Raw genomic sequence first — 26087 nt, 5'->3', positions numbered from 1 at the left:
ATTCAGAACCCAAAACAGGGAGAGAATAAGCCTTTAATTGGCGTAAATTAAATGGCTCAGGTGCCTAATCCAGAGTACAATGCACTAAATTACAGGATTTCCACCACCGAGTCAACATCATAATCACACGACATCGGCAGAGCACCATAAGGAAAATAGAAGGCGGATCAGGATCTACTGCAGTATCTTTGTAAACAGGAGCTTCTAACTCCCAGCTGTAAAGAAAGAAAAAGTTCCCTCTCATTCTAAATTAGACTGCTAATTAGACAAAGAAAGGAAAAACCGGATAAGATTTCTTTACATAATGTTGTAGAGAAACAAATACTTCCGAGCATGTGTTCAAAAGGATTCTTGTTTCGTTAATTTTAAGAGTATATCTACTCCCCCATTCAACAACCACAATTTTTAAAAATTCTACCTGGCCAATCCCAGGTTCTAGTTGAAAAGAGTATTAATCCCAGAGTAGATCCCACAAGCTCAACATCATCATAATCTGCAGCTATAGTGACTCCTGTGCCTCTCAATCAAACTGCTGGTTTTCAAGGCTTCTCTTTTTACTACTGAATTAACAAGAAGAAACCTGTTAACTTCGTGATATGTAATTGAGATCTAGCAACTTTGTTAAAGCCTTTGTATGCCATGCTGTAAATCTATCCTTAAATTACTGAGCATTTGAAACAAACAGGATGGTGCACTGCTGCCGTCTGGTGGCCCTAGTGAAGAACTTAAAAGGCATATCTGCAAAAGAGCCATGGGGTTTATTTAAAGTAGCCAAAGGTTACTCATCTGAATGTTAAAAGGGGTATTAGAATAAATGTGGAGTTAAAAGGGAAAACAGACAGCATATCTGCACTGTGACAGTTAACTCTCCCTTTTCCTGAAAAAAAAATCTCAGCACGCATCACTTTCAATATTTACATGCATGTGGATTTCAACGTGCAGAAGCTGCCATCAAAATGTGACACACAATATCTCATCAGATCCCTGCAACAGCTTCTACCGCTGGGTTCCCCACATATGCTTATGAAACAGGATTCTGGTCAAGGTGATCGCTCTTGTTACTTCCTTAAATTGATTTTAAAAGTGTTTGTACAGAGCCTCTCGCACTGTAGGATAGGCACATTTAAAGGGAAAATCTCCAACACAAATGCAGAAAAGTACTTTAAACATTTTCAAGCTTGAATAGAAGGTGGTATCTGAGAAAAGATACTGAAGGCAGGCAATGTTTCCTTTTTAATCCTCCATCAATAAAATAAAAAACCCATGCTATATCTGTTCCTATAAATAGAGCCATATCTTGATTTGAAATAGCTAAGCTCAAATCATAGCAGCTAAAGAAAAGAGGTTTCTAATCAGGATTATTCTCTGCTGTCTTTAAAGACATCTTGTAACATGCACCATTCATAAGGGAATCTATCCCAGAAGAATATCAGCTGCTTGGAAGGTACAGTACATATAGCACAATATTGTTAACTGAGGCAGATGCATACAGCACAGCACATTAGAGTAAGATTTGCAGACTATGTTCATACAGTATCTACGTACTTGTAATTCTGTCTTTGGAACACAGAAGACTGTGCCTTGTCAAAAATACTGCCCCCCCCCCGAGTAACTTCTGCATCTATTCAGAGATCCCACAAAGGATGTCCATGTGGTTGTAGTGGTGCATTTCTTAAAATTCACAGCATAAGCACTATCCTAGGTTCAGACGCATATAGCAAAATCCATGGTGTGCTGAAAGAACTCAGCAGAAAGGACAGGAGAAGTGATAAATTTACAGAGTAAGCCCAGTCAGTGGAGCACATTTAAAGCAGGAGCTCTAAAGCTCAATCCTTGCCCAGCAGCAACAGATTTGAATTTGATACCATTCAAGGGAGCTTTTCAAGAACAAAGGAGGGTGTGTGCTAGTGTCTGTCCTCAGCCATGTGGCAAATATGACTTGCAACTGAAATTTAGGTGGCATCTCCAGTTACATTAACACAATCATGTATGTGATTATTTTATTTTTGCAGAAAGAGGAAGACAACATATAGAATTTTATGGTAACACAGTGGAATCAGGAAAAGGTTTCTCTGAGACATACTGGGTCAAAATGCATACCTCAAGCCAGTGAAAAATTCCTTCCACAGCACACTGTATGTATAGCTACTCAAAATTAATTTAAAACAAATTATATGAACAGTAATAACCAGAAGTGAATTTTAAACCATCTCCACCAGATTCAGTGGTTATCGTTTTATCTTTTTTTAAAAAATTAGTAGGTGTCATCAGGCTTCTGTAATTTTGATGTTACACGGGACCTGGCTCTAGACAGTAGTGGACATTGAATCCTATCCTTTCCTGCACATCTTTATATCTCCTGTTTCAACTGAAGTTTGTCTTGACTGTTCCACACTTTAGTATTCAACTATGCTTTTAACTATGTTGTTACATATGGATGGGTACTGAAATTAAGCTCACCACAGGCCACTGCATGTACATAAAATGAAAATGTGATCATGGACACAGTTTAATGGGCATTTTGTATAACCGGGATACCTTAAATATATATCAAACATAATAAAAAAGAGTACTAGAATTGATTTTCCATCTGAATTACCTATGTCCTAATTTCCCTCCTGATCCACTCCTTATCTTATCTCAGACTTAGAATAAGCCAAAAAAAAAAAAAAAAAAGATATAGCCAGTTGCCTGCAGCTACCTGCCCCCTAGTCACTGGTTGTACTATTGTGATGTCATGGAACTTTTAATTAACTTTGTAACTGTATAAGCAAAGATGTCAGCAAAAGAATGTTGACAATGCAACTTCTGTGAGAATAACTAAAGGTCACCTGGCTGGGAGGAAAAACATAACATGAGGGCCAAGAACAGACAGAAGAGGGAACATCTGTTCTTGGCTAAAAGAAGCAATAGAAAGAGATAAGTTAAAAAGCACTTTTAGGAGGGGAGTTCCAGGGAAGGATGTAAAAATAAGGAGTACATCAAGGATCAGATGCCTAAGAATGAGGGACAGTTTAAATGGATAAAAGGGGCAGAGAGAAAGGCAACATTCTGAGCAAAATCCTATTCGTATAGGTCCTATGTAACATTACATCTGCATAAATGTGCCAAGAGTCCCACAATCTGTTGCACGGTTCCCATTTAGACTGACTGCACAGTGCACTTATGGAAATGCTTTGTGCATGATACTTTCACCTTGGTGCAACGAGCATTTTATCTCTTGCATAACACTGAGTTACACAAGCACAGTTACTGAACAGGACTTCAGCCACTGAGAAAAATACGGTCTAAGAAGGAAAGGCAGGTACGGAATCTACACCAGGACATGTGAAAAGTTCTTGGCCCTCAGTTTTCATCAACTCTTATTGCTGACTATGTTGTTTAGGGTTGAGAGGATTCACATTCCAATATCTGGAGGATACACATTCACCACTCTAGATCCAAAGAAACCAATGGTGGTTGGATCTTGACAGGAAGGGGGAGAGCACGTAACTGCTACAAAGTATAGGAAGCTGTGCACCAGGGAGAGAGGAGCCATTAGGCTGAAGCAGTGGTGTAGCTGAATTTCTCACACAACTGGATAGGTATTATAAGCCACATCCTCAGTATCATCTGTCATTTTTCCCCCTATATGACAGCATTTAAACCATCACCTTACCAGCTCAGGATTAACGTCTGTACATGTCTTTTAAATGTGCGTATTTCTTTTCCCTGGAATTCTGGCTCAGTTTTTTAGTTTTCTGTCACTGATCACCACAAATGCTGGGTTTGTGACATTTGATACAGAGCTGATAAATGTAATTAAATTTGCTGTACAAAATGTTTGCAGTCTTTTGATAGAGAAACAAATTCCTGGGCTTAACATGTGCTCAGAAGTACAGTACTGTACTCTTATTCCTTTGAGCATTGCAATGAGATTACAGAGTAGCTAGACTGTGGGATTATGAAATATTCTGGTCTAGTGTTGGACAAGAAGACAATAGGTATAATTAACTGAGTGTACAGGCAACAAGTAACAATCAACATGGTGTAGTAAAACACTCTTAACCACTACTGGGACTTGAGAAACATATGCCAGTCACCTTCTTTTGGTCTGACCTACAGTGGGGTCTTGACTTAAGAATGGCCCGAGTTAAGAACATTTTGACTTACAAACCACTCTCATAGGAAAATATTGACTTGACTTACATACTTAGATTTGAGTTACAAACTGAAAAAAACCCACGTGGGAGGCAGGGAAAGTGCAAAATGTGAACTTTCAGTTAACTGTTGGCCAGTGAAAAGGGTGCCTGTCTGCTTCCTCACTCCTCCCAGCGTTTAGAGAGTGGATTGGGAGACAGTCTTCGGACTGCCTGGTACTGAACTGCCTGGACTGTATTTTCCCTGCCTTCCCTGAACCTTTCTTGACCTAAGAAAAAGAGAAACAAAATATCCCCCTCTAGTGGTCAAAGGCGGAATAGCAACTTCCCATTAGTTTCTATGGACGGAAAAGAGCAGATACGGATCAAATGGTTTTCAATGCATTCCTATGGGAAATGCAGATTTGACCTGCGGACTTTTTGACTTGAGAACTGCCTTCCAATATGGATTAAGTTCTCAAGTCAAGACCCCACTGTACTTCACTGGGCTGTTGCAGTAAGAGCAATGCATGACACCTTAAATTCATTGGATGAAAGGTGGAATAGAGGGATACTGAATAAAGAAACAAATGTATTGATTCAATTCTACCTTGGGGAGGAATCAAAATGCAATTTTTAAATTTTATTTATTTATTTATTGTATTTATACCCCGCCTATCTAGTCATTTCGACCACTCTACAGGGAGAGAGTCAGTATAAGACTTCTGGCTCTACCAGCCATGCAAAGAGGTACAGGGTTGTGTTTAAGTGCTTTAAAAAGCTACTAAAATAGCAAGTGCAAACAGCAACAAACAGTAGGGATTACTCACTTTGACAATATCTCCAGCTAAGCCTGGGAAAAAAACCTCTCTTTGAATGTACCCCATCACAAAAGCTGTGCAAATTCCAGCTTCCATCTATCAATCAAGATGATCTAATCAAAGATATTATCCATCACTTTTTGACTTGACACATACCATTCCTTGACCTGATGTTCAATCTCAGATTTTAGAACTACCGGCTGAAATGGAGGCCCACAATAAGGAATTCTTCAGAAGCAAAGATGCTTTTGGAAGGAACAGAGAAGGAATGTAACCCTCTGGTGTTTTTATTCCACTATATTTTTTTTAGTTTTCTAGTGACACTGGAAAATATGTGTCTCAATCAACTACTATTAGGTACAGACTAAAGAATGCAGGTGCTCTCATTCCCAGGCAGTTATTCTTCCCACTAGATATAGCTGATTTGCTCATTTTAACCAAAATCTTGTGCCATTTATCATTAGCAAAATATGTCATCATCACATAAGGGATGGGTGATACATAGCCCAAGCCACTTGGCTCTACCTAGAAACTTACTGCTGCCTCATTAAAGGGATATTCACACAGTTGGCAGCAGCTACTGCTGCAAAGGGGACCCAGCGTGCCACAAGACTTGGGGCTCTCTGTAGGGAGAAAGAGAATGAGGTTAGGACTAAGAACTAGACATATCTGTAACAATGAAGAAGTAAGAGCACATGGCACTGTGGATGCTGCAGTGCTGTGCCCTAAGAAAGAAGAATATTCTGCTTTCTTTGATTTCTCATAATCTTATCTTAAATAAATACTCCATTGCTTACACAAATGCTACTTTACAGCTAAAGCCACAAGGAAGGGCATAAACATACAGCAGAAACAAGGGGCACACAGGGATGGAAAACCTTTCCCATATTCTGTGCCGCAGTGCCCAGGGCCAGCTGATAAAGCAGAAAAAGTCCTTAGTCATGCTGCCCCCTTGTGGTTAGAAGAATTAGACTTCTACAACAGTACCTTAGTGTAAAGGTTGAGTCCCACAGCAGTTGCCAAGGCAGTGCTGGTTGCAGTGAAATAAGCCACTCCAATTTGCCTAGAATTGTCCAAAGGGGATACAAAATAGTCCCATCAACAGTCAATTTCAGCTCAATGTCAGTTATGCAAGAAAGTAATAACTCACATCACCATTTGTGGGAAATGTATTCACTTGTTTATACTGCTGGGTTTTAGGTTCTTCTTTCTCCACACGCCTACCTTGGAAAATCAGCAGCTTCTCTCCAGCACCCCTACACTAGTGGCTCTTTAGTACAGAAGAAAAGGAAACAACTCTTCAACTCTTCCAGGTCTAGCTCTATGATATAAGGCTGGCTGGGAATGCTTGGCCCTCCAAAGGTTCTTGAGTTGTCATTCCCATCAGCCCTCAGAACTGGCTGTGCCAACTACAGATGGCAGAAATGGCATCTGAGCAATAACTAGAGGGCCAAACATCCCCAAATTATGATCTAAGAAGTTTGAAAGCAAAGAATGGATATGAAGTGGCTGTGAAGTACCACAGAGTGAGCATCAAATCATTCAAAAACAGCCATTCTGCCAATTCAGCTGAGCATCAGATTCCACATATTCAACCCACTAGATACAAAGATGTGAATAGGTCACACACGGAAGCAAGACCATAAGGCCCTCATCCATCTGGATTTTGTTCTTCCAAGACTACTGCCAGCCCTGTCTCATAAGGAGACTGTGTCGGAAGCACTATAATGTACATCGTACTGATACCTTATAATGACTAACAAGCACATGTCAGTTTCCCCCGATGGGTTCCAAATATACCATCCCCTCATGATTTATCTAAACTGCTGCAGATGATAAAAGCACACTCCAGTTCCAGCCAACCTGGCATACTAGGTAGCATAAGCAGAAGAGACTATGTCATTGCAAATACTCACTTCAGTGAGATAGGATTGGCAGCATTCCTGTTGGTGTAGTTCACAATGGCATTGAAAGACTGGTTCACCCACTGCCAGAAAACGACAGCTGGAACTGTCCTGTAGGGTGAAGAAAAGAAGATCCAGACCCTAGAACAGGTCCTGACATTCATCTATATAGGTGGAGATTATACAGCTTGCGTGATCTTCTGTTCTGGTCTAGAGTGTTCACTAGTAGTTCTCTCTTTTTAGAACTAGACTAAATTCAGATCATCATATTGTTTATTACTGAAATGCGAAATGTGAATCTACTATTGAAATATCAGAAATAAACTCTCCATACACACACATACAAACATACATATACACATACTTTTTCTTTTATATATGTTTATATATACTTTTTTCTTTTGCTTGTGTGTGCATAAACATATATAAAAATATGAACTGAAGTATCAGAAACAAACCATATGATGGTGTACGTTCAACACAAAACTTTTATATATGAGCCAGAATCCTATTAGTTAGTTATGCTGGTATAAATGCAATTGCATAAACTACAGTGGCATTTTCCACCAGCTGACAATCCACCCCTTGTATTTTTTGTCCTGTGCCAGTTGCACGAGTCAGAGCATAGTGAGAATTACATGCAGCAACTCATTATTCATTCATTCATTCATTTATCCATTCATTTATTTATATACTGCCCATCTGGCAGCCAAGGCCACTCTGGGCAGTTTACAAGTAACATAAAACAACAAAGTAGCAAAATAACAAATAACAACATCAATACATTAGGGGCACAAATCAAAAGTCATAAAGTGCGGTGAGGATAAAATTACAAAACAATAAATACAGTTAGAAGTGTAGAAAAACATTTGGCAGTAATTCTCCACTGCAATTTACATCACTTCACAGATGATGGCATAACTAACCAATAATCAAGTAAAACAAAAGAAGAACAATAGGACGGACACCTCATTTATAAGCATTACTCAAAAAAAGGCCTGTTGAAATACAACAGCCTTCACTGCCTGGCAAGAAATGATTAGCAATGCAGCCAGGAAAAATTACAGTATTTTGAGATGCGGTTCAGAATTGTGGGGCGCCCTCTAAGTGATCATTCTTTTGGGCCCAGACAGTCGAGAGTGCTCAGGTGGATTCTTATGGGTGAGGTAATTCTTGAAGTTCCATGATTTCACAGCACTTGGGATCACATACCACAATCAAGCATGGATACCAATCTCCGTTTAAAATACAGTGGGGTCTTGACTTAAGAACGGCTCGAGTTAAGAACATTTTGACTTAAGAACCACTCTCACAGGAAAATATTGACTTGACTTAGATTTGAGTTAAGAACTAAAAAAAACCATGTGGGAGGCAGGGAAAGTGCAAAATGTGAACTTTCAGTTAACTGTTGACCAGTGAAAAGGGTGCCTGCCTGCTTCCTCACTCCTCCCAGTGTTTAGAGAGTGGATTGGGAGACAGTCTTCAGACTGCCTGGTACTGAACTGCCTGGACTGTATGTTCCCTGCCTTCCCTGAACCTTTCTTGACCTAAGAAAAAAAAAGAAACAAAATATCCCCCTCTAGTGGTCGAAGGCAGAATAGCAGCTTCCCATTAGTTTCTATGGACGGAAAAGAGCAAATACGGATCAAATGGTTTTCAATGCATTCCTATGGGAAATGCAGATTTGACTTGAGAACATTTTGACTTGAGAACCGCCTTCCAATACGGATTAAGTTCTCAAGTCAAGACCCCACTGTAATCCAGATAATCAGCTCTTAACAGATAACCCAGTCCAGTGCAGATAATCACCCAGATAATTAGGACCAGTACATTTGCTGTGTAACTGGAGACAATTTGCAGGATAAATGCATTTAGATGAAACTACTTTTAGCAGTGAATGCACAAACATGCACACATCTGGTGAACGACTGATAATGCAACTAGCAGGTAGTAGAACGGATAGGGTCCCAGATCTTTAAATTCCTGAGTTAGGGAGATCTTGTGCCCAAGGACTCAGCTATGGCACAACGATGAGCAGTCCCAGTTATTTGTTTTTTGGGGTTTTTTCCTTCCACTTTTTTCACTAATCCCAAAATTCTTAAAGGAACAAGAATCCCATTTGGAAAAAGAAAAAGGGAGACCTGCTGTCATACAGCCATTTTTGTTTTCAACTAAAACAACATGTGTAGGGCAAGGAGTGCAGTCCTATAGCATCATCAGAAGACTTGTCCTGATAAACAACTACTGAATACTGTATATCTAGGAAACCCTGGCAAAAGTCACCATAAATTGGAATCAAGCTGAGGCCCAAGATTATTATTAAGAACACACATATTTCTGGACTGGTGGTGAAGACTTTATATTTTATTCAGGATCCTAATTTATTATTCATCTGTGGTTATTTTATATGCTTCCTAATTTTGTTGTGTATAGTATTTTTAGAATACATTCTAGTGATTTTAGATAAACTGCATTATAGACATATCAAAAATACATAAAGAGTGCCAGAACATTTAGTTTTGCTTCAAGTTCATAAATACACCCAGATTCTGTGTTATATAACCACCTTCTACTCAACTCTATGCCTCTTCATCAGGCAGTAAATGATTCAGATAATTCCTGCATAATTACAATATAATTATTTAAAATAATTACATATCTTGCCCTTTCAGCAAAGCAATGAAGCTGGCTTCTCCAAAGCGGAGTTTTCCAGGGAAGAATCAGCAGTGGTGGGATTCAAATAAATTAACAACAGGTTCTATGTCCTAATGACCATACAATCAATCAATCAATGCCCAGGACAGTGGGATCTGATGAGGGTTTCTTCCACAGTGGTCTCCCTACTGCCTATTATCACAACTACTTCTCACATGATTAAGATATCTGGATAAGTGTATCTGTTTGAGCATACCGCTGCTGTTACCCTCACCGTGGGCATGTGCCAAAAACACACACACAAAAACACACCTCACTGTGGGTGTTTATGACCATGTTTGACTGAGAACTGACACATCTCTCCTTCCTTTTACCTCCTATTTCGCCCTATAGTTCACCAGTAAAAAATGCTTCACTCCCCTTTCCTGCTCCTGAAATGACTGATAGCCCTGTTTGCTGTTACCTGGAGGCCGCCTTTGCACACCTGTTGAGGAGTTATCCCTCCCCCCGCTTCCTTCTGGCTTGGAAGGTATGGTATCTTTTCAGTCTGTTGGCACTCCACCTCAACCCCACCACCTCAATCGGTCCTTCAGTTACCGACTCCTCTGAGGTCTCCTCCTCCTCCATCTTTCCCCTCCACCCCACGCCCACCGCTTCTCCTCGCCAGTCGCTTTGAGGGGTGTTGGTGTTGGTGTTGGCACTGGTGGTGGTGATGGTTTCCCTCAGAGCCATGGCAGGCTCCCCCTCCCCCACTCACGCCTTGTTAATCACCCCCGCTCTCTGCCATGGGCTTTCATCCAGTGACGTCAAGGACTCATCCCCCCCTTTCCCCCAGTGATGCCTCTGCTCTTTCCAGGGCTTTATCTCTCTCACCCACACCCCACCTCCGAGGAGGCAGTTAATTGTGCCCTCCCCCCCCCGCTCGTTGCTGGTCACCTGGCCCTTCCTCCTTCATTCATCATAGGCCAGCAAACGGTTCTAGGAACCAATAGTACATTTAGGAATCGGTTCTATAGAACAGGTGCGAACTGGTTGAATCCCACCTATGGAAGAATGCATCAGTTCAATATCATAGATGTTTCCATTTCTTAAAAAAGCTTCCTGAACTATTTTTGCCATTACAAAAACTGCCCCCAAAACATAAAAATCAAAACCTTGAGGAAGAAACGAAACAATGCTAGTTGTCTGTGGCGTGACTTCAGTGTCTGAATCAGGTTCTTTCCCCAAGTAAAAAGCAGACCGTGGTTTTAATTATTGCTAATTCACATGAGACACACTTCACAGTAATTGAAGTATGATGTTAGAAAGTATATTTTATGTTTTAAAAGCCTAGCTGCTTTCCAAATTTACTGGCCTGTTCATCTGTTGTGCAACTCAGTTATATAATTCACCTATTTTCCTATCTCCCTAGATGTCTCCCTTAATGTGTCAGCTTCTAGTTTTGGTTTTAAACAACAGAGGACACTTTGCTCAATATGAAAGTCTTAACATATACTTGAATGTTCATGTAATAGGCATTCCAGAAGCTTTTGGCAACCATCAGTCACCTTTATTAACAAAAAAGATGAATGATACAAGGAACAATATGGTACACTCTATAGCAATGTGGTGCCCTCTGAATGTGTTAGATTACTATTTTCATAACCCCCTAGCATCTTTGAACATGAATAACCAGAGGTTGGAACATTACTTTGTAGATGTCTGTTACTCATCTCTTTGATAGCACCATCTTTCTAAGTGACTTGGATGATGGCACGGAGAGGATGGTCATCAAATTCACAGAGAACAGCAAACTGGGAGGGGTAGATAATATTTCAGAAAACAGAACCAGGATTTATGATGCTCTTGAAAAGGTAAAGGTAAAGGTTCCCCTTGACAGTTTTTGTCCAGTCGTGTCTGAGTCTAGGGGGCAGTGCTCATCCCCGTTTCCAAGCCACAGAGCCAGTGTTTTGTCTGAAGACAATCTTCCGTGGTCACATGGCCAGTGCGACTTCGACACAGAATGCTGTTACCTTCCCACCGAGGTGGTCCCTATTGATCTACTCGCATTTGCATGCTTTCGAACCACTGGGTTGGCGGGAGCTGGGACAAGCGATGGGCGCTCACTCCATCACGTGGATTCGATCTTACAGCTGAAGATCTACAGACCTTACAGCACAGAGGCTTCTGCGGTTTAACTCGCAGCGCCACCACGCTTAACAGACTGCAAAACTGGGTCTAAACAAAATTAGTTGCAAAATGTGAAGTTTTACTTTAGGCAAGAAAAAACAGATGCACAAATATGAGATGGGAAACAACTGGCTTAGCCAGCTGTACATGTGCAAAGGACTGAAAGATCTTAGTAGATCACAAACTAAACATGGGTCAGTACTGTAATGTGGTAGACAAAAAGTGAATACATCAACAGAAATATACTGTCTATAAGAAAGGAAAGTAATAGCACCATTCTACTCTGCCTTTGTCAGATATGTCCTCGGCAACTGTGTTCATTTCTGGGCACCACAGTTTAAGGAGGAGATCAACAAGCTACAATGTGTACAGAACAGGGGCCCAGAATGTTAAAAGGTCTGGAAACCAAGCTCTCTAAGGAATGGTTGAGAGAGCTGAGTACCTTTAGCCTAGAAAAGAGAAATCTAGAAGCAATATGACATCTATTTTTAAATACTTAGAGGGCTGCTATTTGGAAGATGGGGCCAGCTTGCATTTGTTGTTCCAGAGGGTAAGGCATGAAGTAATGAATTCAAATTATGGACATTTTATTTTATTTTATTTTATTTTATTTTATTTTATTTATATGCCGCCCACACTACCCAAAGGTCTCTGGGTGGCTAAGCATTAGGAAGAACTTTCTGACAATAAGAGCTCTTCCAACAATTCAGTGCACTGATTGCAAGGTCATAGATTCTCCTTTTAAAAAGAGGTTGGATGGCCATCTGTCATGGATATTTTGGCTGTTGACTTCCTGCATCAGCAGGTGCTACAACTTAGTGCCTCTTCGGATCGCTTCCAGGTCTATCATTCTACGAGTCTATGAAAGCACTACTCAAATACTTGGAAGACAAGCATATAAAGGAATGGCAGGATCTGTTCTTGATCATCCCAGAGTGTAATAATGGGCTCAAGTTACAGGAAGCCAGTTTTCAGTTGAATGTTACCCAAAAGTAATATATAACTTGTAAATGCATCATTCCACATTCTGAGGATAAGAAAAGCTTACAAGATTATGTTTAGATCACAAATACCTGACAGGAACACACACCCCAAATTCTTTGTCTCATGAGGAAAGTAGTCCAAGAGAAGTAAATTCAAGATAGCAGGAAGGGAAGTAAAGAGCCCTCTAAACTTCAGCAAGAGTATCCTTCCATACCTGTAAAACTGCAGCATGCAACCAGTGATGGCCATTCCTCCAGGGACCTGAAATGACATTCTCCCTATTAAATTCATCTTCTCCCCTGAATCAGGGTGGAAAGCTGAGTCATAAAGCTTCTTGGCATAATAAAGCTTCTCCTCATTGGTTCCTGGGGGCACCACACCTACTCTGTAAGTATGAGAAAAAAAATTATCCCAGTTTTTATTGTTTCAATTCTTCTGGCCACTCAGTTGAGTAGCACCCACCTGCTGGCCCGCCTCTGTAGACTATACATTGCGAACTGGGAAAAGCTCTTTCTAGAAGCAAGTGTACTTGCAGACAGAGGACTTGGACAGCATCCATATTCTCTGTAGATGTGAATACACAATGTAGACCATGACTACTTCCCTCCAAGAACTTTTCTGTAACTCTACGTGGAGCTTGCATACCCTCTTACCACCCGTGTAGTAAAAGAAGTGGCAATCATTCAAAGGGCTGCTATTTTTACACATTTTAATGTGCATGCAGCTGTTTTTAATGCATTTTTAATGTTCCTAAATCTTCTGCACTGGGGATCCCCTGCTGTCCCTCCCTGAGCAGAATCATCACCATTTTAAGAAAGCAGCCAGCTACAGTGGTGCCTCACATAGCGTCGTTAATCCGTGCAGCAAAAATCGCTGCTAAGCGATTTCGTCGCTATGCGATTTTAAAAAGCCCATAGCAAAGCATTAAAACCTGTTTAATGCATTCCTATGGGCAAAAAACTGACCTTAAAGCAAAGATCCTCCATGCAGCAGCCATTTTCGCTGCCTCTTAAGTGAGGAATCCATGCGAAAACACAGCAGGCAGCCATTTTTTTTACCCGCGGCCATTTTGGAACCGCCGATCAGCTGTTAAAAAATCATTGCTTTGCGATGATCAGTAAGCGAAACAGGGAACCGATCATCGCAATGCGAAAAAACCCATTTAAAACATTGCAATACGATCGCTTTTGCGATCGCAAAATCTTCATCGCTATGCAGTTTCGTCACTAAACGGAGCACCCATTAAGCGAGGCACCACTGTATTTTACCAATAAGACACACATTACAGTCTGTATTCACAGGGCTCAATGGTGGAAGAATGCATTCTTTCAAAATTTCAAACCATACACTGGCCATAGACTGAGTCTGAGTTTGAAGCCTCCTTCCCAACTCAATGACCTAGAGCAGCATCAGTACTGGAGGGGGGCTTTAATGCTAACCACCATCATTAGTTTGTAATTTACTTGTTTGTGAATGACTGAATTATATGACATAGTATTAATTCCTACAGGTTGTTACATAAATAGGATTACTGCAAAGGATTGAGAAAGGGCAATGTGGAGGTAGGTGGATTTGAGATATTGTTATTTTACTGTAACTCAAACTAATAAGAAAATTAAACAAAAAAATAAGAAAGAAGTGACATGCTAAAGCCATCATGAGCCGCAGAACATCATCCTACTTCGGTAGGATGGCTTCAACCTTTTACTATATTCATTTGTTTAAAAGGTATTTTCCAAGCTCTGCTTTAACCTTGCCCCTAAACCTTTTCCCAGGTGAGCTGTAGTATGACGGGTATGTATGTATATATGTGTGTATGTGTTTTACCATTTAGTAGCATCCTTGCTGGTTACCTGCAGCTCTCCACCAATGTCTGTGCCATGTCTAGCTCATGCTCTGACACAAACAAAGTCCTAGGGTCTGTGATGTTGAAAAAATGTTTCACACGCCCTGTAAACGTGCTCTGGTCCCAGCGAGGGGCATCAATGTTAAACGTGGTGACACCGGCAGTCATCTTCCTGCAGAATGGGGAGGACAAGGACACAAAGAGCAAGTCACAGGTCAGAATAGTAATTCTGCGATTTCCCCCAACAGACCAAGCATTAGAAGTATCAGCTGTTCATTCTGAGGAGGTAACTTACTACCCTTTAGAAGGTGTGAGACACTGAGAAAAGGTGTATTTATTATTAAGTTTTGCCTTGTGGATTTATCTGTCCTTCTGCCCACCTTCCTCTCCTATGTGTCATGGGGGAAAACAAGAGTTCTGCTCAAAGACAGCAACTGGGGAAAGAGACTGGTGGGCAATGGAGCTGTGGCATGTTCTATTTTTCTTAAAGGATCATCTCCAAAGGAAGACCTCACCACCTTAGTCAATACACATGAAACATTTTCAAATGTTGTGACCGACCCAGAAACAATAGAGCAGCCTTATTTTCAACATATTAATAACCTCACTTTTCCTGAATTCAAGACAATACCTGGACCTTTCGTCACACCTCTCTGCAAAATGGTAGGGGTGCAACACGGAGGAAACTCAGGAAGAACAAGCTCTTCAGGGACCAGATTTGCTGACTGAGTGATCTGAGCCGGGGTGACCAATGTACTGCTAGACAGCTTTCCAAGAATACAAGTGGTAATACTCATTGTGATAAAGAAGAATAAAGAATAAATGTTGATATAGGGACTTGTAGTTAAGTGGATATCCAAACCATACTTTATATGCTAGCAATGGATGACAGTTACATTTATAACCTGCTTTTCTTCCAATAAGCATAAGGTGACAAGGTTTTCTTTTAAAGTATGCAGCTGGATGCAAAAATGCCCAGTTGGAAAAAATGTGAATACTTGGAAAAACAAAGAAAATATAAGAAAGGTTATGCAGACTGATTTATTAAGAAACAGAAAAACAGGCAGTGTCATATATAGCACATTTTGTGCTCATACTGTGTCCAATTGCATAGTTCAAAAAAATCCTGCAAGGCCATGTACATGGCTCTGCTTCTCTGCGCTAGTCCTATAACAACTCCTCGAGTTTCATGGATCACTGGGGTGTAGAATCTGGAGTGAGAAAGGGGGTGAGAGGAATCCACCAGCTGCCCATGATGTGCCATCCCATCCACCCTGGAAAAGGGAAGGTCAAATGGAGAAACAGGAGCTAGAACGCACCAATAGGGAACAGAATGAACAGACATTTTAAGAGTGAAAAAATGTGGAAAATGAGGAGAACAGGTGGGGGGAGGGGAAGATTCGGGAGGAAGGCTAGAAAGGCAGGATAAAAGGAGGAGGGGCAGAGAAGTCAGGAAGGATGGAGAGTAAAAAGAAGGGAGAGAAGGTCCAGCCAGAAGGGTGGGAATGAACAGAGTTAGAGAACCCCTGAACTGGGGAATAGGAATAAACTGATAATTCCTGGGGTAGAAACAGAGAAGAAGAGAAGGAAGCGAGTACCTCAGAAACCCTCATACTGGAGGGAGAGAGAAAGGAGGGAAAGAGGGAACAAGTGTTGGCCCAGGAGGGGGTGGTGAGAGGCAAATGGAAGAATGATGGCTGAGGAACTCCTTTGTTGGGACCCACTCCAAGTCAGAATTGAAAGCTTCAGAGAACCCTGGGGGACCACAGAGGGTGATGAGTGATGGAGGCATGAGTTAATGCCATTGTTGCTGATGCTGCTGTCACCGGGAACCACACTGGGACTAAAGACAGAGAATAAAGGCCTTTGGGTTGGTGAACAGGAAAAGATCCCCTGAGATGGACAAAAATGCTTAGAGTGCTTTCCTCTCCCCATTGAAGGTGGAAAAAGCTTTACTTGTTGAAGATGTGCCTGCTGACTATTTCTTAATAAATGTTAACTGAAGCAAGATGACTCCTGAGAGACTTTTTTAGAAGGGGAGCTAGGGGAGAGCTACCCAAGATCCTTCACAACTAGATCTCCCAAGTTCCAGCTCTCTTACCTTTGTGTGTTGTTCAGATTTTATAGCACTAGCTCCCAGTTCTGGATGTTCAAATGTTGTTGGGCAGCAACTCCCAGACCCTATAACCACAGACTATTGGCTATTGGCCTCCCCTGCCAGTTAATTTCTAATATTCTTCTCCTTTTCTGTTATGATTTATTTTGTCTTTCTTTCCATCTTGGAGAAAATTTTTCTAGTTGTGTAAACTATATATTGTGTTGTAAACTGCCTAGAGTGGTCGCAATGACCAGATAGGAGGGGTATAAATGGAATGAATGAATGAATGAATGAATGAATGAATGAATGAATGAATGAATGAATGAATAAATAAATAAATAAATAAATAAATAAATAAATAAATATGCTAGCATTGTATCCTGAGAAGTAAAGTCTCACAACCTCTGGAAGCCCAAGTCTGAGCTATTGGTACTATTGCACTGCATTACTGTAGGATGTTTGTGAAAGTATTTCTGGTAATAAAACTAAACCAAAACTCTCCAATGTAGTGTTACATGTGTCTATACCAAAGTAAATCACTTTACTTTCAGTGTGACATACTAATAAGCAGTTACTGTACAGACCTGCACCCTTAATTAAATTCCATCCTATCATATGATACCACAAAGTCAATGAATCTGAAGTGGGGCTATATGAGGCCTTCAGATTTGACAGTGGGACTGCAACCACATCTGATCTTATCAGCATAGTTAATTAGGACAAGTGAAGAGAATTGTGAAGTCCAAGATCATCTGGATGGCCATAATTCCCCATCCTAATACTGTACAACTTATCCAGGGGTTCACAAACTGCTAGACTCAATGGTTTCACAGCATATAACTGCCGACTCATAATGTATGAAGAAGTCATCATCCAACGGTTTATTCAAATTTATAAATACATTTGTTGCTTTTCTGTTAAATCATCAAAAGAAGCTGGAATGAGAAGGAAATATATACTGACTTAACAGATTAATTGTTTTGGATACACAGAGCACAGATGGACAGTAAGCTAAACAGGAGACAACATACACTCTCTGCTGTATCCCAGTTTCACAGTTCTCCTCTTGAAGTATTTAAGAATGCTAATGAACTAGTCCTAAAGAAATTTTATGTGAATGAATAATATAAGGTTCTGAATGCTATGCACTGCAGTTTTTTCTACCCACATTCAGCATCACAAACAGTATATGGTATAGGCATTCCCTATACCATAAAACAAGAAAAGTAGTAGATGAAACAGGTGGAAAATGTTGGTCTTCTTTTTGAAGGGGTTAAATCAGCAGTAAGGTCTAGAATGGTGAAGGTGGACACCATGCCCTCCAGATGTTTTGGACTACTACTCCCATAATCCTGATACATTGGGAATGCTAGGGCTGGCTTTTATACTTTGGAAGTAGACTCCAGAACATCTGGAGGGCATCAAGTTAACTTTCTTTGTCAAAACACATAGATGAACCAAATTAAATTCACTGTTGCAAAAAGCAGAACTCCCTCCTACTTGGAAGACATTCAGTCATCTAGCTCTGAAATTCTGGATTTTTTCTAAAGCATTCATATCCCAAACACATAAAAGCTTCCTTTTAAAGTTCTTTCTTTCACCAGATACTGTCATCATAGGTGGGAGAGAAAAGAGTATAAAATGAAAGATATTCAAGATGCTTAAAAATATAACAGTAGAGATGGGGGCATGAATATTCATATACTGTACAAATACCAGCACCCAGGTAGAAATAATGAAGGTCTGGCTCCCTGGGACTGGACTGTCCACTCACCCATCCGCCGCCGCTGCGGCTCTGCACTCACTCCAATTGCTCCAGAGCTCGTGGACAGCTAGCCACTCATCAGCCTGGCAGGGAGGTTCATCTTCCCTCCTTCTGCCAGGAGTGGCTAGTCAAGCATGAGCTCCAGACCAAGTGGAGGGAGCACGGAGCCCACGGCAGCAGCAGATGGGTGAGTGGACCCTCATTATGTCCACCTGTACAGGGGTATTCATATACAAATATGAATACCCCCATCTCTAATTAATAGTCAAGAAGTGTACCATATTTTAGTTGCAACTTTGTCATGTCAAGTTATCTTGCTCAGCAAGAATATAGATTACCCTTGTGGTTACAGAATAATTAGATCTCTAAAGACACGTCTAAGGCAAAACAGAATTAAATGCATGTAACCATACACTGCCCTTGACCTCTGAATAAATATTCAACTGCTTCTGTTAATGGACAGCATCCTCTGTTAAGCACAAGACAGTCATCTAAAATTCCAGCCTGCCCAATAATTTCCTGAAATAAATGAAGTTATACTAAAAGTGATTTTGAGGCTGTAAGCAGAAGAAACTGCTTATGGGTAAAAGCATGGCTAGGAGAAGTGCAAGGAATTGAAAGGAAAACTGTTTTGTTTATTCCTTTAAATTTTTCTTAAGTGTTTGGAGAAGAGATTCTCTTGAGAAAGTAACTGAAGCCTATTTAAAACAAAGATATAGATACATAAATGATTCTTTTAGAGCAGATGCAGGACCTAACTCAACAGTATTATGAATATATATTCTAAACATCACTTCTAACATTATCTATATGTGATATTAAATATACTACATTGTCCTCCAAATATAAATTTTCCTACCAGTAAGGGAAACACTGTCAAGGAAGAAGAGCAAGAGAATAATAAAATGTCTAATATCAAACTCAAGATACTGGCATTAGTAGCCAGCAGGTACAAAGAACAGAAAAAAAGTTTGGAGAGCCAGAGGCCTTCCTCCACAATACTGAGTAAATCCTGTGTTTCAGATATCCCTATGGGCAGTAATATAATTGCTGCACCCAATGAAGAGCAGCACTCAAAGCAGTATTTTACGTATCATCCTTAAAAAGCATTAGCAGAATTGCCTGTAGAAACATTCTGTACAAACCTTAAATTTATAAGAGCCTCGTGGCGCAGTGGTTAAAATGCTGTACTGCAGCTAAAACTGTGCTCACGACCTGGGGTTCAAATCCCAGGTAGCCGGCTCAAGGTTGACTCAGCCTTCCATCCTTCCGAGGTCGGTAAAATGAGTACCCAGCTTGCTGGGGGGGCAATGTGTAGCCTTTATAATTAAAATTGTAAACCGCCCGGAGAGTGCTTGTAGCGCTATGGGGCGGTATATAAATCCAATAAATAAATAAATAAATAAATAAATTTAGTATTTTGGGAAGAAAGGGCAATGTGGGGGTGAGGTGGATATGATTGGTTTCACATTGAAAATGATGTTGCAGCTACCAGGGCTAGGAAAAGATAAGTGTTTGAACATGTTGACAGCACCTGGTAAAGTATCAGACGTCAGGAGTAAAATGAAGCCACTATGGTGCCAAGCAGGAATTCTAGTCAATGAAGAATGAGCGTTCAGTGCTCTGGAATAACTGGCTTTCAGAATATGGCCAGGATTATAATGCTTCAAAGACCTGCAAATGCACACAAAATCCATTTAACAGGTCACTGTTGCCTTTTCATGATCTTATTAGATCACAAGCTCTTCTTTCAAATCACATTTGAAAGTCAGCACTGATGTACCAAAAATGAACACCACACACCTTGTTTGGCTTCACTCACCTCTTTTCAGTTAGATACACATTTGTCTTCAAAAGTCCTAACTCAGCAGCCACTAGTCCAAAGGTTGACAGCAGTGAATCCCATGTAATGAATTACTGTTTGGGATAAGGAAAGGGAAATATGTTACTTTGAAAAATATTGTATGGATTATTCACATTCCTAAATTCTCCCCCACCCCAGTTCACTTGCTGTTACAAGATCATTAATTGAAGGTATTTTCAGGAGGTTTTTGGAAAGCGAATTTCTAAGAAACAATTTGAAAGGAATGTGCAAACTAAGTACAGTAATGTTAACCCTCACTTGCATAATAACATTTCTAGGCTTCTGTTTTCTGCAGGAGCTACTCTGCAGAATGTCAGTTGACTGGCGTATCAGACAATTATGAAGATTCCCACACATTTTGCATGAAACAATGCTGTATCTCAAGTAGGGGGGAAAATAATACCAGGATTGCTTTTTCTTTCTTTCTCTGGCCCTTGGTTTTTTGTTACAATGCAAAAATATATATATGATGAGCAACAAGAGTTTAAAAAACTAAAAAGTGTAATTTTAAAAGGACCAAATAAATATTTAACTACATAAATATGACAGTTACTTTACTTTTTTTAAAACCCAAACATGTTTGTGGTTTAGGGCCGGACTGAAGTAGGTACAGTATGTGTATGATTAGAGGACAACAGGCAGCAGGGAGAGAGGGCAGAATTCATGAGGCAGCAGAAACAATTACTATGGCTCTTGTATATTCACTTGCACCAGTAGCACAATGCAACGCCCAACTCAGCTACCCCTGAAATGCCCGAGGCCAGAGCTGCTTCATGTAGTCAAACCACATTTTGTTTGGTCATTTTTGCATGTGTCACCTAACATGGTTAGCTCATGTTTCTAAACACTGTTCTGTTTGAACAGACCACTAACAGTAACCCTTTTGGAAATGTCTGCCTCAGCAACAACATCCCACCTCAAGATGTCTCTTTGCCAGTGCAAGTCTCTTTGATATATCCGCGATAATTTGTGTTGTGGTTTCTACAGCACTTGTCAGAGTCATTTCTGAAGGGCTATAATCCAAAATACAAGATGAGAACAGTTAGACTAAGTTATCCTATTTGTTCACCTAATATTTTGTTTGGGCTAACACTTCATTAGGTTTTGAAGAGTCTTCCCATGTTCCATCACACTACCTAAGTGAGTAATCTTCACCCCTGAAAAAGAGGGAGGAACAAAATAGTAGAGAAGCCCTAGCAATGGAATAACATAGAGGTCTATGGAATGAACTATAGTTGTAGGAGTAGCAGTAGAGGTGCCTCATAGTGTATGTGGTAGGTTTTGATGCAGGACATTCTCAGGATATCTGTGAAGATTCTCAGTCATCCAAGTGAGGTTATCTGGAAGTTGAGTCATGGCAACTGGATTTCTTTCTTATTAGGTTGAGCTAAACTTTCATCTGTCCCCAGAAAGATCAAACCACTGTTAACAACCCATGACAATGAGTGGACAAGGACTGCAGAAGTGAGATTTTCACTCACTCACCCCCAGTCCTTTGTCCTTCTAAGGAGCGAATTCAGACCAGGGGGAAGTGAAACCAAAGTGGGGGATATATCAGGGGTCTCCTACCAACTCCTCAGACTGAAGAAACTACTTGGATGAGTAGCGAAATGTTTCAGTCTAATAAGATAGGGATCTGATTAAAAATACAAAGCAATAATGATACACATTTTTTTCCAATGGAAACAAAAATAACAGCTTCCATCAAACTATATTAGAACCAGTTCTATTTAAAGTGTTCATATCTTTATTTTAATATTTAAAAACCTCTAAGAAAATCTCACTGGAACGACAGATCCTGAAGCTGAGGCTCCAATACTTTGGCCATCTCATGAGGAGAGAAGACTCCTTGGAAAAGACCCTGATGTTGGGAAAGTGTGAAGGCAAGAGGAGAAGGGGACGACAGAGGACGTGATGGTCGGACAGTGTCATTGAAGCTGCCAACATGAATTTGACCCAACTCCAGGAGGCAGTGGAAGACAAGAGGATCTGGCGTGCTCTGGTCCATGGAGTCACGAAGAGTCGGACATGACTGAATGACTAAATAACAACAAGAAGAAAATCTATTCATAAAACCTACAACTAATAGATACTTGAACAAGAGTCAGACATGATACCAAATTCCTCAAAAGTTTCTAGTAGTATAGGCATGTTACTCTGTCACAACAAAGCAAACAAACATGCCTTGGAAAAAGTGGACTACAGACTGCAAAGGCTTATGCCAAGGAAGACTTTTCAAATTAGTGAAGATAAAATACAAACTGGGAAGCATTATCAAACTAGCTCCTTTAAATACATGTTTAGACAAAATAGTAGCCCACCAGTGCAAAATGGGATTAAAAAACACTGCAACTACTGTATTCAGATAAGGTCTCAATTGGCTGTAACCATCAGGAAAAGTTACCTTGGCATCACAACTGAAAATTATGCATAAGAAATTATATCCTGGGGATGGGAAGATGTGCAACAAAAGTATCTGTCACAGCCAGAGCCCTGCTTACTTGCCAGGAGCCAGGAAAGCTTTCCCACTCCCCCCCCCCGCCCAAGTGCATTAAAGCCTGGCTGGTCCAATTACACTTAATAGCAGAACAGGGAATACAGGTTAAAAGCTGCAGTATCTACATACATTTGGTGTATCTACAAAACTTCAGTGTACAGCCTGAAATCATACAAGAATTTTGCTGTGGCTCAATGAAGCACGATAACTACTCTGGAATTCCAAACAGCACAAAAGTAATTGTCACACAGTACAATGCTATGGATTAGTCTAGTTGGCTCTTAATGATGACCAGATACATTCATAAAGAACTATCTGAGCTGTAACAGCTACATAGGACCTCCCTGCTCAGATGGTGTGTACAGTGGTGCCTTGCAAGACGAAAGTAATTCATTCCGCGAGTAGTACAGTCTTGTGAAAAGCGGTTTCCCATAGGAATACATTGCAATTCATTCCTATGGGAAACCTCGCAAGAAGAATTGAATTATTTTCGTCTTGCAAGGCATCGGTCTTGTGGGGAAAAAATCATCTTGCAAAGCACGCCCATAGAAGAAGCCATCTTGCAAGTCACCAACACGATCACAAAAACCATTCCTTTTGCGAGGCACCACTGTACTTCTTACCAGAGGGAATGGAAAATAATAGAAAATAATGGAAAATAATCCCACCAACATTTAGCATTCTGTGCCTATATTCAGTATTAAGTTCCTTCATACTTGTTTGCACTACAGGTCATAGCACCTTAAGAAGCTGCTGTATCCAAAGTCACACATTGAGACCAGTAGTGACAATAGAGCACCAGCAGCTTTCAAGAACTCTATGTAGGATTCCTTCCTATTTTAACTGGAAATGCCAGGTCAGCATAGTGGAAAGAAAAGATAAAAGGCAGAGGTCTCTCTCACTTTTGAATCCAGAAGGATAAACTGCATCATCGCCACAATGCAGTTACCTAACTTTGGATCCTCACCCTTATTAGTCTTAAGGACTCTGTTCTTAACGGGCCATTTCTTTAGATAGCAGTAACTACAGGCATTATTGCAATTACCTGTACTCCAAAAAGTGGTTAACACTGGCCCAGTGCATTAGGGAGCCCACCTCCGCATTCTAGATCATTTGCCCTCAAATTCTGCCCTGATTTTCCTTTAAAGCCTTTCAAAATATGCCCATTTATTAAAACGGAACCAAGTGGCCAACGATTTTTTTTCAGGACCAGCAATAATCTCACAAGGCTGTGCCAAAATGGGCAAGCAAAGACTCGAGCGGAATGATCGCTCGCTTCTTTTTCTTTTTAAAGTAGTCTGGATTCTGGATTCCGCTAGCTTTTTGCAGTACAAAAGTACTCTATGCTATTATGCACCATGGTTTCTGCATCAGTTTAAAACCACCTTAAAACAGCTTTGATGCCCCACTGCTGAGGGGCTGCCCAGGGCGACTGTCCCACCCATGCTATCAGGAACGGTCTTCCAGCGAAGATCACACGCCCGACTTTTCCGCCTCCGAAAGAAGTTCTTCTCTTTTCACCTCTCAGCCTGCCCTCCTTTCCTTTCCCTCCCCTTCCTCCCTCAAGGGCTGTTCACTTTTCTTCAAAGGAACCCTAATTCTGAAACTTCCCAAGACAGCTCCTACCGTCGCCTCGCCAAGCGCCGCCTCGCTCGCGCCTCCCCTTTCTAGAGCACATGAGTAGCCCCGCCCCCTCCCGCCGCCTGCGACGCGTGGCCCTCCGAAGCCAATGAGAGCGGGCGCGTCCAAGAACGAGCCAAAGCCGCGTGATACATAGCCCGCATGCGCGAGAAGCGAGTGGGCGGTCTTCAGTCTAGGAGCGGGTAGGGCTCCTCGCCTTCGCTCTCTGGCCGCTTTGAGTCTCCTCTTGGGCTGACGTTATACGTGGAAGGAATGCAGCGCGCGTGCGCCTGACGCAGTTGCCCATGGTAACCGGGAGCCGCGTAGAGGATGGTGAGTAGGAGATTGGGAAGGAGGGGGAAAGAACGGGTACCCCCCCAAATGGGGTTGGGGTGGCGGGAGAACAGGGTGCCCTTTACCCTCTTTTTCTTTCTCACTACAGAGCAGTGCCCGAGGGGGGTCGTTCTGCCGGAGCGTTTTGCTTGATGTAAACGAGGAGAGTACAGTAGTCTAATGGGATGGATGAGGAGATGGGCCTGATTTAGGAGAAGGCGTGAGCCGTGTGCCTGATGCTGAGGGAACATCCCAGGATGGTGGTCGCGATGAAAGTGTATGGGGTTGTCAGATAACATTTCAGTGGGGAAAAGTGGATCCCTAAATCATTTTACTTTTGAGAAATGCTATATTGTTTGCTGGCATTTAGAACTATGGCGTATGCTAAGTCATATTCACTGTGTTAAAAATATCTTTTTTGTACAGCAATCAGATGTAATCTTATGTAGAAAATAATGTAGCTATTCTTGGGGAAATGCATTAAGAAATATTTTAGGGACATCTCATTGCAGCAGTCCTGGACAGGAAGCAAATTGGGTCATGATGTCCCATGGCTTTTCCACAAGTGTCAGTAAAATAGAGGGTAACTCAATTTTGTCCATTATCTTTATATAGTAGCAACAGAAAAACACTGTTGCATTTTCTGATAAAATTGGTAAGATCACTATTTAATCGTGTGTGCAACTTCCTTTTCTGATAAGCCATCTTACCAGTTTCCTTCCCTGTGAGAAGCTCTGTAATCGCTTTTCTAGTGTGTACCTGCAAGGTGTTGTTCAAAATGCCATATACTTTGGCCAGATAAGGGGAGATTTGCTTCACATAGAGTTCAGTCTAAAGTTTTCAAAAATGCAAATCTCTTTGCTGTCAGGCCTGTTGATCACAGCAGAATAAGTAGGCTCACCTTTTCTATGCAGACACTTTTCCGATATACTGGACTACAATTCCCATCATGACAGTCATCATGGTTGATCGCATGAGCAGGGGGTGATAGGGACTGCAACTCAACTCACTGGGATATTGTAGATTAAGGAAGGCTGATTTAAGTCAGTAGTAGCCAGTCAGCAGTACCTCCCCACACAGGTCTATAATAGGCAATCTTAGTAGCACCAGAAGAAGCTGGAGAAAAAGAAAAAAAAATAGACACAGCAAAAATGAAGAAGATTTAACTATGTTTATTCCTGTGAGTTCCTTTGGTGGCATATGAGTAATTAGAAATAACATAAATTAAGCATATGCTATAAAGGCTGGGTGAAATAGCTGCTGGTGAATAGGCACACACTGCCGAATGGCTAAGGGAGTAGGTAGGATTGTGCAGTTCAGTAGCTTTGGATAACAGTTCCTGTTACTTCTGGCCATTGGTCATACATGATGGGACTTGTAATCCAAAACATATAGAAGGCAGTTGGCTTACAT

General features: G+C 41.0%; 2 protein-coding genes across 12 annotated transcripts in view; one reads left to right on the top strand and one right to left on the bottom strand.

The window, feature by feature from the left end:
- SFXN2 (sideroflexin 2) overlaps positions 1–24480 on the bottom strand; it is a 39359-nt gene extending 14879 nt beyond the window's left edge. Inside the window, exons 1-8 of one of the 11 annotated variants that reach the window (XM_072995619.2) lie at positions 23767–24475; positions 21141–21237; positions 20183–20277; positions 14505–14669; positions 12866–13036; positions 6856–6954; positions 5927–6002; positions 5477–5562 (exon numbers count right to left, since the gene is read on the bottom strand). In XM_072995619.2, coding sequence (XP_072851720.2) covers positions 5477–5562; positions 5927–6002; positions 6856–6954; positions 12866–13036; positions 14505–14665 — 593 coding nt within the window. In that variant the 5' untranslated portion in view covers positions 14666–14669; positions 20183–20277; positions 21141–21237; positions 23767–24475. Of the gene's footprint in view, positions 1–5476; positions 5563–5926; positions 6003–6855; positions 6955–12865; positions 13037–14504; positions 14670–20182; positions 20278–21140; positions 21238–21293; positions 21947–22008; positions 23729–23766 lie in introns of those variants that run through there. The other 10 variants (XM_078389457.1, XM_020790852.3, XM_020790853.3 and 7 more) reach the window with 10 other exon arrangements.
- Positions 24481–24498: 18 nt separating this feature from the next.
- The window catches only part of ARL3 (ARF like GTPase 3), a 57929-nt gene continuing 56340 nt past the window's right edge, over positions 24499–26087 (top strand). The window contains exon 1 of the mRNA XM_020790823.3: positions 24499–24674. Coding sequence (XP_020646482.1) covers positions 24672–24674 — 3 coding nt within the window. The 5' untranslated portion in view covers positions 24499–24671. The remainder of the gene's footprint in view (positions 24675–26087) is intronic.

Source organism: Pogona vitticeps, chromosome 3 (assembly GCF_051106095.1).
Source record: "Pogona vitticeps strain Pit_001003342236 chromosome 3, PviZW2.1, whole genome shotgun sequence".
Classification (NCBI taxonomy): Eukaryota; Metazoa; Chordata; class Lepidosauria; order Squamata; family Agamidae; genus Pogona; species Pogona vitticeps.
The sequence above is the reverse complement of the archived record's forward strand: the minus strand, read 5'-3'. Positions and strand labels throughout refer to the sequence as shown.